The 19,958-nt window shown below is 30.3% G+C and overlaps 1 protein-coding gene across 1 annotated transcript in view; it reads right to left on the minus strand.

The window, feature by feature from the left end:
* Nucleotides 1-19,958, minus strand: part of Camta (Calmodulin-binding transcription activator) — a 403,237-nt gene that overhangs the window by 163,204 nt on the left and 220,075 nt on the right. The window contains exon 4 of the mRNA XM_075381347.1: nt 11,116-11,207. Coding sequence (XP_075237462.1) covers nt 11,116-11,207 — 92 coding nt within the window. The remainder of the gene's footprint in view (nt 1-11,115; nt 11,208-19,958) is intronic.

The following is a 19,958-nucleotide window of genomic DNA, read 5'->3' on the forward strand; positions in this document are numbered from 1 at the left end:
AGGAGTCGCAATTGCTGATTTAATTTAATTTAATTGTAAGTTATAAAGGAAAGGTTAAGTAGAAGCTCTTCATCCGCTTCTGTGATGGCTGCCTTTCAGGACGCATCTCTGCCGGGCTGTTTTTCGGACTCCTGTCCCGGGCAGCTAAACACAACGCACCGACTATTCATTATTTCGAACGATTTATATTTCTTGATGAGAACTTCTTGATACAAGGAAGTATTATAATCGCGTAAAATTTCGGTTCCCAAATTTCAACAAAAATATCCATTTTGAACATCCCTGAATCCATTTTGACTAGTTTCGGCGTGACGTCTGTACGTATGTATCACGCGTAACTCAAAAACGATTAGCCGTAGGATGTCAAATTTTGGATTTAGAACTATTGTAACATTTAGTTGTGCACCTCCCCTTTTGATTGCAATCGACTGGACCAAAATTTCCAAAAAAGCCCGAAATAAAAAAAAAATTGGATTTTGCACTTTTTCTTAACCGCAGTAATAACGCCTCATTTAGAGATTTTCAAGGACGTATCACATAAGTGGTACTTATTTTCACGGTTCCAGAATTATAGCCAAATAAAACTTTAATTAATTAATTATTTCGATTTTACAAGGGGAAGGCACATCAGTTTAAATCCGACTTCATTTCCCTTTTTTCTTTTAACTTTTTTTTTTTGTAATTGAAATATATTGATTTATTAATAATTATTAACCTCTGATTGTAAAAAAATATATATTGTAATTTAATAGGTGTACAAGGAAGTCATGTGATGACCACCTTAGATTTTTTCTGTTTAGCCTCCGGAACCACCGTAAGGTATTAATTAGGATGATATGTATGAATGTAAACGAAATGTATTCGAGTACAATCTCAGGTCGACAGTTCCTGGGATTTATCTATAATTACATTTGCGTTTTGGGGATAAAAAAGGAAAACATCGGGGTAAGAACCGTGTTAAAAAATCACAATTCAGGAAACAGCTCAAAATATTCGGATTTCAAGATTTTCGTAGTAAAGGGTTTTGTTGTTATTAGTACGCTAAATTCACGAAGGTTATTTAGATATAATAGACAAAAACATTTACCAAAATCATGTGTAATGAAACATTTTCGCGGCGGGCCATACGCCCGCCTTTTTTCTAGCAATAATTAATTATCATTTTTAACTTATTGAAATTAATTAAAACATTTTTCCACTTAGTTTATTTCTTTTTTTACCGTTTAATATATTCATAGGAAACTCTGGTTTTTATTAGATCGGTTTTCTTTTTAAATAAAAAAAATTCCATGAAAAAAGTAATTAAATTTTTAATTATACAGAAAGAAGTAATCGACATAAAATAAATTATTTTGCCGTTACACAAATCTACTACGGCGTATAACGAAGTAGTTATTTTGGTACCATACCGTTATTAAAACAGATATTTAAATGTAAATTACTAATTTTTGAATAATTTAAATTAAATTTATCGCTTTACTAATCCAGTTATCATCTTCAAAAGCACTGTAATATGAATAAATAAAATAATTTAAAAAAGATCATAATTTATGTTTAAATAAAAAACGGAGAGTATTAAAATAATTTCATTAAGTACCAACAGAAATTGCAATAGTTGTAGCAACAATAATTAATTTTATTCCAACTACTACGATAGAAAAGTTCAACCTATATTTCAAATTTAAAATTTAATATTTTTATGGATTTATTACATTACAAAAAAGATGTTTCTAAAGAAATAAATATTTTTGGGATACTGCTTGAAAGAAAAAACAGTAGAGGATAAAATAAAAATTTTAATAAATAAACGTAAATTCAAATACACATAAATTTTTTTTCCGTCTTCAGTCATTTGTGAAAATAGAAGGAGAAAAGATTATGGAGGTAGAAGAATTTTGTTATTTGGGAAGTAGAATTACTAAAGATGGACGAAGCAGGAGCGATATAAAATGCCGAATAGCACAAGCGAAACGAGCCTTCAGTAAGAAATATAATTTGTTTACATCAAAAATTAATTTAAATGTAAGGAAAAGATTTTTGAAAGTATGTGTTTGGAGTGTCCCTTTATATGGAAGTAAAACTTGGACGATCGGAGTATCTGAGAAGAAAAGATTAGAAGCTTTTGAAATGTCGTGCTATAAGAGAATGTTAAAAATCAGATAGGTGGATAAAGTGACAAATGAAGAGGTATTGCGGCAAATAAATGAAGAAAGAAGCATTCGGAAATATATAGTTAAAAGAAGAGACAGACTTATAGGCCACATACTAAGGCAACCTGGAATAGTCGCTTTAATATTGGAAGGACAGGTAGAAGGAAAAAATTGTGTAGGCAGGCCACGTTTGGAATACGTAAAATAAATTGTTAGGGATGTAGGATGTAGAGGGTATACTGAAATGAAACGACTAGCACTAGATAGGGAATCTTAGAGAGCTGCATCAAACCAGTCAAATGACTGAAGACAAAAAAAAAACACAGTCATTGACTGGTTTGATGCAGCTCTCCAACATTCCCTATCTAGTGGTAGTCGTTTCATTTCGGTATACCCCCTACATCCTACATCCCTAACAATTTGTTTTACATTTTCATAGGTTGCCTGCTTGCACAATTTTTTCCTTCTACCTGACGCTCTAATATTAGAGCGACTATTCCAGGATGCCTTAATATGTGGCCTATAAATAGGTATATCTCTTCTTTTAACTATATTTTTCCTAACGCTTCTTTCTTCATCAATTCGCCGCAACAGCTCTTCATTTGTCACTTTATCCACCCGTCTGATTTTTAACATTCTCCTACAGCAACGCATTTCAAAAGTTTCTAATTTTTTCTTCTCGGGTACTCCAATCGACCAAGTTTCACTTCCATATAAAGCGACGCTCCAAACATAAACTTTCAAAAATCTTTTCCTGACGTTTAAATTAATTTTTGATGTAAACAAATTAAGGATCGTTTGTGAGAAAAAAGATAAAAAGTGATCCCTCTTATAATTGTCTCCGTGAAGACTTAGAATATTTTTTGTATTCCAGACATCCGTACGCCGACTCGGGGCCTTACAGAAAAAAACGGCCTTTGAAGAGCACGATCGTGGTCTTCTCCGAGCTAAACATCGTGTTACGCAGATGAAACTTTAGCTCGAGTATCCTGCACGCTTGTGTCGCTTGGAATTCAAACTCCGTTCACGAGCCTCGCTCGACCAGAAGCCCGTCGTCAGTATAAGCCTGAATTCTTTTTTTAACCTTCGGGGAACAACGTATTGTTTTTAGAGGGTGAGATGAAATAATAATTTTTTTAGCGCGTGAAATTGTTACGGCTGACCGGGATTTGAACTCGGGACCTTAAGATGAAAAAAAGGCTACCTGATCTACTCGTACCGAAACGACAACAGTCAAAATCAGTCGGATCGACAGCTACATCTTATCGATTCCCCTTTCTCAAGATATTCCCCTTGCATCTCCGACAAGTTATAATATATAAATGTTCCATATATAAAATACAGAAAAGTATGAAATTAACAACGGGATATTGTATTGTCACCCGACTTACGTCGCTGTTTAAAATTTCACCATTATATGACGTCGGGAAATGAGTTTAATTAAAATTACAAAATTTGCGGACAGGACTGAACCGTTATAAGTTAAAGAAAAGCTTGTAAAAACTAACTTTTTAAAAACAATTTAATACTTAAATATTTTGTTTTGTTTTGTTTGAAATTTTGACTTTTTAAAGTCGCAAAAAGACTTCGACTTTAGAAATGTAAAATTAAAATATATTATTATTTGTTTTAAAAATAAAATATCTTTTAAGCATTTTTATATTTAATATTAAACCTACAACTTAAGGAAGAAAAAAAAGATTTATTCTCGATTAGTAAGAGAATCATAAGCATCCGCCAAGCGGGTTTTTTTTTCTCAAATTGTTAAAAAAAAATGTACACCTAATATTATGCAACCGTGAAAAGACATATAATTATTTTATTCATGAAAATCGGTTCAACGGTTCTAGAGTTACAACGGTAAAGTAAGTATACTACCGAAGTACATTAATAGTTTTTTATGTAATTTTTTTTAAAGGAATAATTTGTTTAAAAATCAGCAATAAAAAAAAACATAATCAGTTTTTATTATTTAAATAAATAAATAAATAAAAAATTGTTTAATAAAATTTAAATCTATTAATAACGAGAAGAAAAAAAAAAGAAACAGAAGAAGAGAAGGACTTCGACAGACACAAGAATGAAAAATGGCTAACAAAATAAAAAGCAAAAAAAAGCTGTGAAAAATGTTAAAACTTAACACACAGATGGGTGTGAAATGAATATATATATATATATATATATATATATATATATATGTATGCCTATGTGTGTGTTAGTACTTTAAAAGAGTAGGTAAGAGTGGAAAAGGAGAAGAAAGAGTAACGGTACGAAGAGGTGGGAACGGCTGAAAGTACAGGAAATTGAGGGGGAAGTCTGTAGCTGTTACATCTTATGAGAGTTTCAATCCATCATTCCAAAATGCTTAGCCGCTCTCTCACACCTCACCTCTAACCTCTCACACTTTTCATTCGACACAGAAAACTAACTTATTTTATAAAATACACACACAAACGTTTCACTACAACTCATATAAACGGTCTCTATGATTTTTTATATTAACTTGTTAAACATGTTCATCCAAACCTAAAATTTCTTAAATTGTATTTTTCGCTCAAAATACGCGATGAATGGCCTAAAGAAAGAGTTGCAAACACGCATAAGGGAAAAATCGGCAAAAACATCAAACTTCTAATTTCAAGCTGTGACTTTCACATAATCTTACGACGTTATCACCGTCAAAACTTGTCGTCAAATCCATTCTGAGTTACCGTTCTAAAATTATTTTTTACATTTTAGTGCGTTTAATTTAACAGTGGTGTTTAAAATTTTTTTTTTACATATTTTCTATTTATTTATGCGATTGTTTTTCTTCATAAAATAACGACCTACAACAAAAACGTAGGCACCGGAATATACCGATCACTAGCGAAGAATCCCGAATCGTTAGTATAAATTTCTATAGTTAAATTAACTTTAACTATTCCTGACCGGGATTCGGAGGTCCCGGGTTCGAATCCCGGTCAGGCATGGCATTTTTCACACACGCTACAAATCATTCATCTCTCATCCTCTGTACAGTAATGCTTAACTACGGCCCCGGAGGTTAAAAAAAAAAAAAAAAAAAAAAAAAAAAGTTAAATGAACTTTCGTTACATCAATTTTCATCATTAAAAAAAAAAAACAATTTTTTTACATACGAGTAATCAATTTTTGTCACCTAATAATCCCATTCTGACCCGCCCTCAGCAGGGCCTAGCTGCGAAGGTATGCCGTAGGCACACTCTGCAGCTAGAATACAAATAATATTTACTCAATTTCAATGAATTTGTTATAAAATCACCCGGAATTTTCAATATTATTTGTTCTAACATTTACAAGCATTATTGAATTTTCAACTAAAAAAAGGCTGAAATCAAGTTGTAACACCTTCCTGGCACCGGTTATTTGTTATTATATAGTGAGAAAATAATTAAACGTGAACAAATTTTAAAAGATTCAAAAAAATAGATATTTTTTATTTTTTTCTCCTCTCCCACCGCCGAAATTACGTCTCAAGAAAACTTTTTGACTTATCCGTGTTTACTATGATAAATGAAAGAAACTAAAAAAATTCCATTGAAAAATCTACAATCGATAAAAAGTAACCTAACATTTATCTTTTAGGTATAGTGATGAATTACGGTGAAATTCTATTGCAATAGAAAGTTTAAGTAATTTAAACGAAGTTTTAAAAAATTCCAAAAACCGATATTTTTAATTCTGATCGGCCTCCCCACCCCGAAAGTTTTTTTTTTTTTTTGGTCGTTTGTACTACTACTAAGACTAAAAAGAAATAAAAATAAATCCGTTAAAAATACACGATAAATAAAAAGATAGTTTTTTCGATTTTCGTGAAAGGGGAGAATTTGGAGGCAAATTTGTTTTTCAACGGTAAGATAAGGATGTACCTGTGTTCTGAACTTAATATAAAGTGAGAATATATGCCGGCCTCTGTGGCGCGAGCGGTAGCATCTGTCGGTCCTTTCATCCGGAGGTCCCGGGTTCGAATCCCGGTCAGACATGGCATTTTCACACGCTACGAATCGTTCATATCATCCTCTGAAACAATACCTATCGGTGTTCCCGGAGGTAAAAAAAAAGTGGGAATATATGCAAAATTTTGAGAAAATTGATCCCAAAGAAAGTTTTTATCTCACCCCCTGGATATATCGATTGCAAACCGACAAATTGCTCCGTATACACGAATCTGTGTAGAAAATTTTTATCGTAATTACTTTATCCAGTTGAAATTTATTAATCTTCAAACACGTCGACAAACTTACATATGTACGAACATTACCCTTCCCCCCCCTAATTTTATTTGTATTATGTATACTATATTATCCCCCAGGGATACAGAATGACTAACAAAAGTCACTGGTGCATGATAACACCATCTTCAAGTCTGGCCAGAAAAACTTCCTTCATCAACAAATAAGATATTTACAGGTTTCAATATGTGTAGATCGGCTGTTGACTAAAACTAAAAACAAACGCGATGAACGTTCCAGTCAATGCTTACGTCATAGCTCAACCGTATGGCCGTGTAATGTGGATTTTTTAAACATCTATAAGAATTAAATTTTATACTTTAATATCTCTCTATATAAAGACGACGGCTGTGCACCATTTATAAGACACCATCGACAAAAAACCGCCATTAATGTGGTATTACTGGTTAGCGAATTACTCTTAGGGTGTACATAGAATAGATTTAACATGAAAAACAAGAGAAAGAGAGTTGAATGTGTAAAAAAAGCAGTAAAAATTCAAAATTATTTTACTACACCGTTGTTGCATCCAAACGCCGCCGACACACCACCGTCCGGTCGCTGCGACGTAACTAAATCAGCTGTTTTGTAGACTGCCCCGGGAAGTGTTGGTCAAACGTCATGGATTGATTCAGGACAAAGAAATAAAAAAAAACTTTCATGTGGACAAATCCAATACTTCGCTACATTTTCCCGTGTACGCCACTCTCTTGACGAAGCGCTTCCGGATGTTTATATGAACTTTCACCTATATTTTCACCGGCAGAACTTTTCTTGAAAGTTTGTTACATTCTTCTTGAATCACATGTATTGAATATATTTAAAATAAATCGACATTTTTCAAAGACCGCTTTGATGGTACAGTCGGCAGCGTAGTTTTTGTGCTATACCGATGTCCTGGGATCGATTCCCGAGTGGGTTCTAGAAGATTTACGACGTGTCAGTTGCAACCTATTGTTTATGAACTTAGTAGTTAATAAAAAAAAAAACAACAACAGAGTAATGTTTATCCCAAAAATTTAAAATGCTTTATTATTTTTGACATTAAAAGAGAAAAATTTTATTTTTGAGTAGTTTTAAAAAACGGTAAACCGGTTTTATTATGTTTTTTACGCCTCTATTTATTCAATATCTTCCTTATTCTTATTTCAACCCTTTTCAGATTTGGTTTCGTCTACTACCCTAAAAATCGCAGTTTCGATCTTTTTACATATTTATTTATAAATGGTTGTCTTCCTATTACCGAATTTTATTTTATTTTAAGACATTGGATAGTTTTGTAGAAATTGTCACGGTTTTTATAAGATTCTTTTTTTTTTCAATTTTTACTGTAAAAAGTTCCTATGTGTAATTATTGCATATATTTTATTAAATCTTTGTGGTATGTTATTTTTAAGTAAAGTTGTTCTGCTTTCTTTTTAACTAACAGTTCTGGTTTCTAGGAAACCAGAATGTCCTCTCACATAGTCGCGTTATTTACACTTGAAATTTTGAAAATTATTTTCAAATGTGGTTTTCAAATATCCAAAATAATGACGGTTAATTTATTATAAAATCTATATACATAAAAATTAATGTTTTTGTTGTCCTGTATGCGTTCATATATCATTCATCCGATTGCGATGAAATTTTGGTGAGTTGTTATGCGCGCGCACGTCCGCGAAGGTTTCTGAATTAGTTTGGACCCGCTAGATGGGGCAGGGGTCGAGATATTTGGAAAAATTGTATTTATCAACCGATTTGGCTAATATTCAAAATACATATATTAGTTACATGAAAAGAAAATTTTTTGCAAAATTATATCCGCTAGGTGGCGCCGGTGACGAGATATTTACCAAATAAACAAATAGACTTTTTTCTTTATATATATATATATATATATATATAGAACATATCCCGTGAGAACAAGATACGTATTAAAAAATTTTACATTTTTAAAATTCATCCGGAAAAGCACGTAAGTAAAAAGAAAAAGCCTGAATATCTCGCAGTAAAAAGTATCTAAGCTGTGAAACTTTTCCTTAAGCGGTCAGAAAAAGGACAGCGAAAAAGTGCATTAGTGAATAAAAGCGTAAAAAATAAAACTAAATAAAAAATGTGTTTAACAAATTTGGATAATTAAGAAAATAAGATTTTATTAAAAGTTTGTGAATAGTGCGCACGAATGTTTCTGAATTAGTTTGGACTCGCAAGGTGGCGCTGGGATCGAGATATTTCGAAAAATTATATTTACGATTCGATTTGGCTCATATTTGTTCAAAACGACAAAATGTTGGTCGACACACAATTAATCATATGAAATCATACAGCGCGGGCGAAGCCGCGACAAAGATGCTAGTATTTTACAATTTGAACTAAGAATAAACCGAAAACATTTTACTAAGATAATTTTTGGAAAAATTAAACGAGCCGAAATGAAGTATTTTATTTAAAATGAAAATAATAAATATTTGTTACGATGAAAAAAATAAAAATCCAAGGTGACTAATCGTATACCGTAATACTTACAAATTTGTAAAAATAAAAAAATAAATCTTGAATTCAGATAACGCAAAATATAAAACCCGTGGGAGAAGAGAAAATTTATGGACCGATAGAAATACTTTTCTTCTATTGTCGGAAAAGTAAAAAAAAAGAATATAGGAAAAAGAGAAAATATTAAACAAAGTTACGTTACGTGTGTGCTAGTTTAGGTAAGGTGTTAGCGATCCGTGTCAACCTGATTTGAAGAGAACGTCGTCCGGTTTTATTGTTTTAAGTCTTCTTCGAGAACGAGGTAGAAAAAAAGAGGAGATGGGATCTCACAAGAGCGAAGAGGCTGAAAGTTATCAATAAATAACTCCTTACGACGTAACAAAGACCGTCAACCGTATACGAAAAGCAGTAACCGGTAATACAGACGATAAAAATAGTAAAACAAAACGCTGGAAGGGATTTGTGGTTTTTGTTGTGATGTGTGAACAACAGCAGTGATTCAAAATCGCCCCGTATAATGAATATATTATATGAAAGAAAACGGGGGTGGGCGAGGAGAAAGGTCATATACAGAAACAAACCCCCGAAACTCCTACCGAATCCCTGTTATCTTATTCTCCAATCTTGTAAACGACCCCAACTGAGACACAGCGGTAAAAAGCGACGCACGTCAACATATACGTATACATATACATGTACATATATACATATGAATTTCACCCTAAAATTACCAAATAATGGAATATTAAATTTAAAAAAAAAGCGGATGTATTATTTCCTGGTAAATCTGACGTACATGAAATATTACAGCACATACAAGGTAATTGTTTTGTATAGAAAAAGTTACAAAATTTTTGTAATTTGATATATATATATATATATATATGTATTTTTTTTTTTGTCTTCAGTCATTTGACTGGTTTGATGCAGCTCTCCAAGATTCCCTATCTAGTGCTAGTCGTTTCATTTCAGTATACCCTCTACATCCTACATCCCCAACAATTTGTTTTACATACTCCAAAAGTGGCCTGCCTACACAATTTTTCCCTTCTACCTGTCCTTCCAAAATTAAAGCGACTATTCCAGGATGCCTTAGTATGTGGCCTATAAGTCTGTCTCTTCTTTTAACTATATGTTTCCAAATGCTTCTTTCTTCATCTATTTGCCGCAATACCTCCTCATTTGTCACTTTATCCACCCATCTGATTTTTAACATTCTCCTATGGCACCGCATTTCAAAAGCTTCTAACCTTTCCTTCTCAGATACTCCGATCGTCCAAGTTTCACTTCCATATAAAGCGACACTCCAAACATACACTTTCAAAAATCTTTTCCTGACGTTTAAATTAATTTTTGATGTAAACAACTTATATTTCTTACTGAAGGCTCGTTTCGCTTGTGCTATTCGGCATTTTATATCGCTCCTGCTTCGTCCATCTTTAGTAATTCTACTTCCCAAATAACAAAATTCTTGTACCTCCGTAATCTTTTCTCCTCCTATTTTCACATTCAGCGGTCCATCTTTGTTATTTCTACTACATTTCATTACTTTTGTTTTGTTCTTGTTTATTTTCACTCGATAGTTCTTGCGTAGGACTTCATCTATGCCGTTCGTTGTTTCTTCTAAATCCTTTTTACTCTCGGCTAGAATTACTATATCATCAGCAAATCGTAGCGTCTTTATCTTTTCACCTTGTACTGTTACTCCGAATCTAAATTGTTCTTTAACATCATTAACTGCTAGTTCCATGTAAAGATTAAAAAGTAACGGAGATAGGGAACATCCTTGTCGGACTCCCTTTCTTATTAGGGCTTCTTTCTTATGTTCTTCAATTGTTATTGTTGCTGTTTGGTTCCTGTACATGTTAGCAATTGTTTTTCTATCTCTGTATTTGAACCCTATATTTTTTAAAATGCTGAACATTTTATTCCAGTCTACGTTATCGAATGCGTAGATATTAAACATTTGAATCGAGGTGCGTATTAAACATTTGTAAATAAAACTTGAAGATACACTGTATTCAGTATTGTATTAAACATTTTATAAGTTATTTACTTTTATTCATTATTAAAGGTTGCTTCTGTTTTTATGTTTTATATATATATTTTATATATATATATATATATATATATATATATATATATGTGTGTGTGTGTGTGTGTGTGTGTGTGTGTGTGTGTGTGTGTGTGTGTGTGTGTGTGTGTGTAAAATAAATAAATATGAGAAATTAACTTACCTCATTAGTATTCCAACGATGTCTCTGAGTAGGAAAATGTTCTGCTTTTGGCAAACTTTCCAAATTTTCAGGCAATTTAATCGGCTCTCCATCTAAAACAAAAAAATAAATAATATAATAATTGTATTTAATACAAATCTAAATATCTTTTAACGAGAATTAAAATACATAAACATGAGAAAAAAAATTAAGTTGAAAAAAACAATACCCAACAGTTTGTCTCCAGTAAATAAAATAATCTTTCGTGTTTATAGAAAAATCTTATGTAGACACCACATGACTTCCTTGTAAGCATATTAAATAACATATATGGTCGTTTTTAAATGAAAAATACATTAAATTTTATTTCGTTAATTCTTTTTCTGATCTATATTAATAAAAGTTCGTTTGTTCAAAATCTTAAATCTCCGTAATATTTTCACCGATTGTTTTGAAATTTTCACCCAACGTTGCATTTTAATACGCGCGTATTTTTATATACCTAAGATGTTACACCTGTAACAGGTAAAAACATGCATTTTTTGAAAAACAGTGCTATCTGCTGGACGTAAAAACAACACACGCTATACTAAATATTTTACGTTTCCGTTTCAGCGGTGTTTACGATATACGTCTGTATAAACTAAAAAACTACTGTACCGATTTTTTTTCGCGGGGAAAAAAGGGAGAAAGGGAAAAATCGGAAAAGGAAAATAAGGAAAAATCGCTGAGCATCGGGTTCTTATGAGGTTAAAGGTGGTGATAAAGATGAAGTAACTAAAATTATTACCGGTACAAGAATTAATTGATTATTATGCTCAAAAATTAGTCCCCCTCGAATTCGAGGAAACAAAATATTCTATATAAAGTGAATCCAAAGGGTACAAATCTATTAGATTTAGTAATTTCTGTTTTATAGATGAATAATTTAAACTTTTCAATTTATAGAAAATATGAGACGTTTTTGCAATTTTATATAATAATTGAAAATATTAAAATTAATATTTTATTACTGTTAAAAATTATTAAATTTATATGCGACAAAATTACGTAAAGATAGTGGGAAACAATTTAAAAATTGGTTTCAAATAAAGTATCTAAAGAATTACTCTATTGTTATTCAGAAACTTTGGCTACTCGGAATTCTGATAGGCCAAACACTATATATGTAGTTAATAAAAATTAATTACATTATTAATTTCTGGTTTGTAGATGAATAATTAAAAAATATTTAAAATTAATATTTTATTGTTGTTAAAAATTATTAAATTTATATACTACCAAATATGTCATGATGGTGGGAAAAAAATTAAAAATAAAGAATCTACAGAATTAATTGATTATTATTCACAAAAATTAGTCAGCCCGAATTCCGTCCAACAAAATATCCTATATAAGGTTAATTCAAAGGGTACAAATCCACTAGATTTAGTAATTTCTGGTTTGTAGATGAATAATTTAAACTTTTCAATTTATCGAAAATATTAGACATTTTTGCAATTTTATATAATAATCATATTTTAGAATTAATACAATCGTTTGTCGCTTTATATGGAAGTGAAACTTGGACAATCGGAGTCCCTGAGAAGAAAAGATTAGAAGCTTTTGAAATGCGGTGCTATAGGAGAATGTTAAAAATCAGCTGGGTGAATAAAGCGACAAATGAAGAGGCAAATAGATGAAGAAAGAAGCATTTGGAAAAATATAGTTAAAAGAAGAGACAGACATAGGCCACATACTAAGGCATCCTGGAATAGTCGCTTTAATATTGGAAGGACAGGCAGAAGGAAAAAATTGTGTAGGTAGGGGACGTTTGGAATACGTAAAACAAATTGTTAGGGATGTAGTGTGTAGGCGGTATACCAAAATGAAACGAGTGACACTAGATAGGGAATCTTGGTGAGCTGCATCAAACAAGTCAAATGACTGAAGACAAAAAAAAAAAGAAGAATCATTTGGTAGCCCGAATTCGGGCCCCTAAAATAATTTATATAAAATCGATTCAAAGTGTACAAATCCATTAGATTTAGTAATCTTTGGTCCTTTTGTAATAAAGAATTTTTTTTATATACCTACTATTTATATACCTAAGATGTCACACCTGTAACAGGTAAAAACATGAATTTTTTGTAATAAAGAATCTAAAAAATTGATATACAGTATTTTGGTCACTCAAATCTGCGGGACCAAAATAATTCATATAAACTCGTTTTAAAGGATACAAATCCATTAGATTTAGTAATTTCTGGCTTGTAGATGAATAATTTAAACTTTTCAATTTATCGAAAATATTAAACATTTTTGCAATTTTATAAACAATTAAAAATATTTAAAATAATATTTCATTGTAGAAGAAAAAAAATTTATTTTTATATAAGACTAAATGAGTTTAATAGATGTATGTTATGAACATATAAAAGAAAATTATTCGTATCTTTGGTGATTTTAAGCTAATTATTGATACAAATGCAGGTTTTTTTAACGCAACAAAATTATGTAAAGATGTTAAGAAACGATTTGATAATCGGTTTTGTAACAAAGATTCGAAAGAATTAATTAAATTTTACAATAATAAGCGATTCCTCGAATAAGAGGAATCGCTATACGCTATACGATTAAAGGTGGTAATAATAATGACGAAACAACTAAAGTAATTACCGGTAGATATGTTTATAAAAAATTGTTACTTGATATCGCTTCGTGGATATCAAAAGATTTTTACGATAAATGTCGTGATATAATAGAAGATTACTTCATTAAAGATTTTAAGTCGTATAAAGATGATGTTTTTCAGTCGCATTGAAAATTGGAATATATAGAAAATAAGTAAGAACAATTGCAAATCGAAAATAAGAGACTTGTAGATGTACATTTAAAACGTAAGTTGCCAATTAACTAATTAAATGGTGATGTAAAACAACGGCCACCCCATATTTATCTTCACTTTATCCGCGCGATAAAAGTGACAATTGTCTTGTAATTTTAGCTGAAAATAAGGATGACGAAGAGTATATAAGTATTATGCTATTCGTGTTCAATATAGAAAAATAGAAGATACATTGAATAAACTTAGAAAAATATATTCCGATTTTAAATTTGTTTATCAAAAATTAAAAGAACCGAATAGTATACGATTTTTTAATCTCGCTTTTAAAGATGTTAAATTTAAAAGAAAACGTAATAGTTTTAATATAAATATGGAATTTAATGATTTTATACAAAATTTGGATTTGTTGTATGAAAAAACTTTCAATAAGTTGCAAATCACAACAACAAAAATAGAAGACTAGTAATTTATTATTTTATTATTTTTTTTTAGAAATACAAGGTTAACCTTTTAATAATTTTAAAAAAATTACAAAAATGATTAATATTTACGATAAGTTGAAAATTTTAAATTTGTAATAATATTATAGAGATCAAAGGTCAATGCTATTGTTAATATCTATCTATCGTTTAAAATAAAAAAGAAAATTATTATAATGAATGATTGACAGCCATATATAATGAGAAATCCATTAACACGCATCTATTATCTCTAAATAAAAATTTAAAAATGTTTACAACAAAATATTATTTTTAAATATTTTTACTTATTATTTAGATTACTAAATATGTCTAATATTTTCTATAAATTAAATATTTTAAATTATTGTAATAATATTAAAAAGATTACTGAAATGATGCACAAAAGGCGTTATAGAATTCAAAAAGTCGAGTTTATAAAAACAAAAACTGGTGATTCAATTATGCAACAATTGAAGAATTTGGAAAAATATTTTTATCGTAAAGGTTCAGCGATTTTACACTATCAGATTTGAATGAAATTAACAATTCTACAAACGTTTGTATAATATACAAAGGTATATCATGCCGTACAGTTTATATGCGGTATTGATGTTCCATATTAAGTTTGGTGTAATGTAGATTAATATATTTACTTATAAAAATGTGTATTATTTTCAATAATATAAAAAATATGTATCGATGTTGCATATTAAATAATACACGGTACATATGAAACTAATTTCTTTTCTTTTTTTATCATATACTGATGTTCCATATTAAAAAGAAAATTAAAAAATACAATTTTTAAAATCTAACAATATCGTAAAAGGGTTATTTTTTAACAGTTAATAAAGAATATAAAATATAAATGAAATTTTAAAAAAATTACGATGATTCTGTAGGCGAATTATTACCATATTTAAAATTAATATATAGTACAGGCAATTTGTCATCAAAACAGGCTTCTTTTTTCCTGTTTAGCCTCCGGTAACTACCGTTTAGATAATACTTCACAGGATGAATGAGGATGATATGTATGAGTGTAAATGAAGTGTAGTCTTGTATATTCTCAGTTCAACCATTTCTGAGATGTGTGGTTAATTAAAACCCAACCGCCAAAGAACACCGGTATCCACGATCTAGTATTCAAATCCGTGTAAAAATAACTGACTTTACTAGGACTTGAACGCTGTAACTCTCGACTTTCCAAATCAGCTGATTTGGGAAGACGCGTTCACCACTAGACCAACCCGGTGGGTTCATCAAAATAGGCTGTATTTGAAAATCCTTACCTACCGATTGATCTTTTGTCCGTGTTTTAGGGGTGATGAGGGAAGCTTAACTCCAATTTTTAACATCCCCCTCCCATAGATTATTGAAAAAATCAAAAAGTTTTTGAAATGGGTTTTTCTCTGAGTCTATGCATTTTAGAGAAAGGTTTTTCAAACAAAAAATGTACAGGACATTCTACTCTACAATTAATATTTTTGAAGTTATGCCGTATAATTTGAAATTGATATACTAGGCGGCGCTGAAGTTGTAAAAAACCTTGTAAACGAGTAGACCGGTTTTTTAACACGCGCCCGATTCACAACATTTTCACACTTTCACAAGCTACAGTTCCAAAACGGTAAGTCGTACAAGAAAATTGTTTAAATAAAAGTCGTCTGTTTTTTTTTAGATTAAAAACTTTTCCAAATGCAATACAGACGAAAAACAATTTTTTCCGGTGAAAAAACCGAAAAAATACGTTTTTTACAACTTCAGCGCCACCTAGTATTTCAATTTCAAATTATATGGCATAACTTCAAAGACATTAATTGTAGAGGAGAATGTCCTCTACATTTTTTGTTTGAAAAACTGTTCTCGAAAATGCATAGATTCAGAGAAAAACGAGATTTCAAATATCTATGGGAGGGGGATGTTAAAAATCTGAAGTTAAGCTTCCCTCATCGCCCCTAACATATGGAAAAAAATCAATCGGCAGGTAAGGATTTTCAAATAAAAATACAAATTGACTGTACTAATACAACAAATTGCATGAAAATGTCAGAGTTATTGATTACAAATTTAAAAAAAAAATATAGAATGTAAGGAGAATTTATGAAAACAAACTATAAGAAATTCTCAATATAAAAATGCCGCCTTAAATATAATTTTTTTTTTTGTCTTTTGTCATTTGACTGGTTTGATGCAGCTCTCCAAGATTCCCTATCTAGTGCTAGTCGTTTCATTTCAGTATACCCTCTACATCCTACATCCCTAACAATTTGTTTTACATATTCCAAACGTGGCCTGCCTACACAATTTTTCCCTTCCAATATTAAAGCGACTATTCCAGGATGCCTTAGTATGTGGCCTATAAGTGTGTCTCTTCTTTTAACTATATTTTTCCAAACGCTTCTTTCTTCATCTATTTGCCGCAATACCTCTTCATTTGTCGCTTTATCCACCCGTCTGATTTTTAACATTCTCCTATAGCATCGCATTTAAAAAGATTCTAATCTTTTCTTCTCAGATACTCCGATCGTCCAAGTTTCACTTCCGTATAAAGCGACACTCCAAACGTACACTTTCAAAAATCTTTTCCTGACATTTAAATTAATTTTTGATGTAAACAAATTATATTTCTTACTGAAGGCTCGTTTAGCTTGTGCTATTCGGCATTTTATATCGCTCCTGCTTCGTCCATCTTTAGTAATTTTACTTCCCAAATAACAAAATTCTTCTACCTCCGTAATCTTTTCTCCTCCTATTTTCACATTCAGTTGTCCATCTTTGTTATTTCTACTACATTTCATTACTTTTGTTTTGTTCTTGTTTATTTTCATGCGATAAACAGGTTATGAATAAGTTTTAGAAAGTATCATATTCATCAATATAAAATAACGACGAACGCTAAGAAACTTACGACAGAATGGTTTTACCGATTGAACATTTCTTAAACGCTTGAAGATATACATATGAAATTTAAGCGGTGATATATTAATAGAATGGACTACCTTGAGTAATCGTTTCACTGCGATCGGTGAAGAAGTTTTTTAATGACAAGCGATCAAATTTTAATTAAACGACAGAAGGCTCACAAAATAATGTCTTTTTTCATTCACAGCACAATAAAATACTTTTAAAATATACTAGAAAAATACCGTTTAACATCATTAAACTTAGAACGAAATTATTTAAAGTTTGATGCCAATTTTTTATAATTTTTGCGCCGTCACTACTACGTCTAACAAGTTCATATAATGTAGCGATCGTCTGTACTCTAGCTTTGACCTAATAAAGAACGGCAAAATATTACTTTGATAAACCTTTTACAGGCTCGCTAAAGAAAAATTTATTATATATGAATCGAAAATAATACGTAGACACGAACCTCGGAAATCTTTTTTAATAGGATAAAATTTATGATATAACTGAAAACCGATTGAAGTAACATTTTTGAAGAAAAAGAACAACACACCGATTAAAAAAAGGATTTATTTGCAAGAGATCATTCAAAAATATTATTTAAATCGGTTTGGATTCTTTCGACGTCCTGATATAAATCTAAACAGTTTTAAATCGTCAACAGAAACATTTTTTTATATTTATTATTTTATACATTTTTTTCTTTTTGTATTTATTTATTTCACAAATAAATACAATTTATGAAAATACAGAACAATAATACTTAGCCGATGCGTCTCTGCCAATACGGCATAATAATTATGGTTTTCGGCAATCCCAATCCAAGCCGTATAAACATAGCTTATTTAAACCGATGAAACGTGAAATTCAGATTGAACATAACAATCTTAATACAGGTCGGTAAAGATAAAGGTAGCATGAATTTTAAACCGATCAGAGTTATCCTCTCCGTGAACATAATTAAAAAGAGAGAATAACTGTTTAAATGTTCTTTATATTAAAAAATAAATAAATATATTTTTTTTAAATCGTTAAATTTATCTCTTTAATTTAATTTTTTCCTCTTTAATCTTTAAATCTTGATTTATTTAAAATTTAAAAGGCTGTTGTAAAATACTGGCCACAGTTCTATTTAATTAAAAAAAACCTCTTTAATAAATTTATTTAAAATTTAAATGTCTAAAGACATTCTCCCATCGTTATTTAATAATTAAATTTCTACATAAATACTGATAAAGTTTCCCAGATATTTAATTCTTGTTTTATCGGGTAAATGTTTTGAAAGTATAATTTTTAATTAATTAATTGTGTTACTAGTAGAATACCGAGTTACAGCAGATTTCTTTACCGTTCTATTTTTGTAGTAAGTTATATTATTCTTTTGTTATAGTTTAAATCGTTCTTTTAGATATTTCCTTTAAGTACGACTATTCTAATTTTTAGGTAAATTTCATAAGAAATACCTATTGTAATGGGTATCATCATTCTACTTCAGGAAAATTTGAACAAATCTTCGCGTTTCACATCCTCCAGACCCCAAAACCAACGTAAGTTCAAAAGTTTATATATATATATATATATATCACTTTCTTGTGGATACGATAACACTGCCGTAATTTTGCACCAATCGCTTTCAAATTTATACATAAAATATAACGACTCAAAATCTCGATTGAATTCGTTAATGGGCAAAATAGGACAATTGGGGTGGAAAAGTGGGGACCTTTTCGAAAAAACAAATTATCGCTATGACTTTCTTATTAAGGAAAATATAGAATTCGTTTAAAGTTCCTACTATTCTTTGGATAAAAACCTAAAACTTGTTTTAGTAAAGTTTTTTGATATCATCGACCATTGGCCCAGGGGGTTGAAAAAATGGGGTTTCGAAGACAAAAAAAAATCATACCTCCGTTAATAGGCACAGTATCGAATCGGTTTAAACTGGTCGTTAGTATTTTAAAGATTACCTAAAGCTTTTGTGTGAATCAATTTTTGATATAACCAACCCTTATTGCAAAGGATAACTGTAAGAAGATGGGGCTTGTATGCTAAACATGTGAACAATTTTTCACATGCAACCATTGTCGTATAGAGTTAATTTGTTAAGTTTTTCTTAAGTTTAAGGTGGAAATCTTTTTTATCCCCTACTGAGCACCGGGGAAATCTACCTCCACCTTTCGGCATGCCGAAAGGAATTTTTTTTTTTAATACTACTTTATTTTAATTCTGTTGATTGTTTAACAATCGAAATATCCATCTTGTATAAGATTTTAACTAACTTTTTTGAAAACGGTTTTGGGATAATTTTTTTTAAACTTTTTTATTTTAAAATAAACCGTTTTTATTTTTTATTAAAATCAATATAATTTATATAATATATAAATAATATAAAAATAATATAATTATTTAATTAAAAAAATTAATAAAACATTAAATCAATTATTTATTTCTAATAAATATTAAAAAAGAAGTCCTTTTTTAGGTGTTTAAATGGAAGATATTTAATTAAAATTACTTTTGGAAATCTCATAAGAATTCTCAAGTATAACAAGTATTTCCTGCCATTCTTACTGACAAAAATGAAGGGTTCCCGTTGTCAAACCTATAAAACTTAATCGATATTCAACCCGTGCGTGTTGTGATATTTTCCTTTTTGTCAACGC

This window comes from Lycorma delicatula, chromosome 13, assembly GCF_047948215.1.
Source record: "Lycorma delicatula isolate Av1 chromosome 13, ASM4794821v1, whole genome shotgun sequence".
Classification (NCBI taxonomy): Eukaryota; Metazoa; Arthropoda; class Insecta; order Hemiptera; family Fulgoridae; genus Lycorma; species Lycorma delicatula.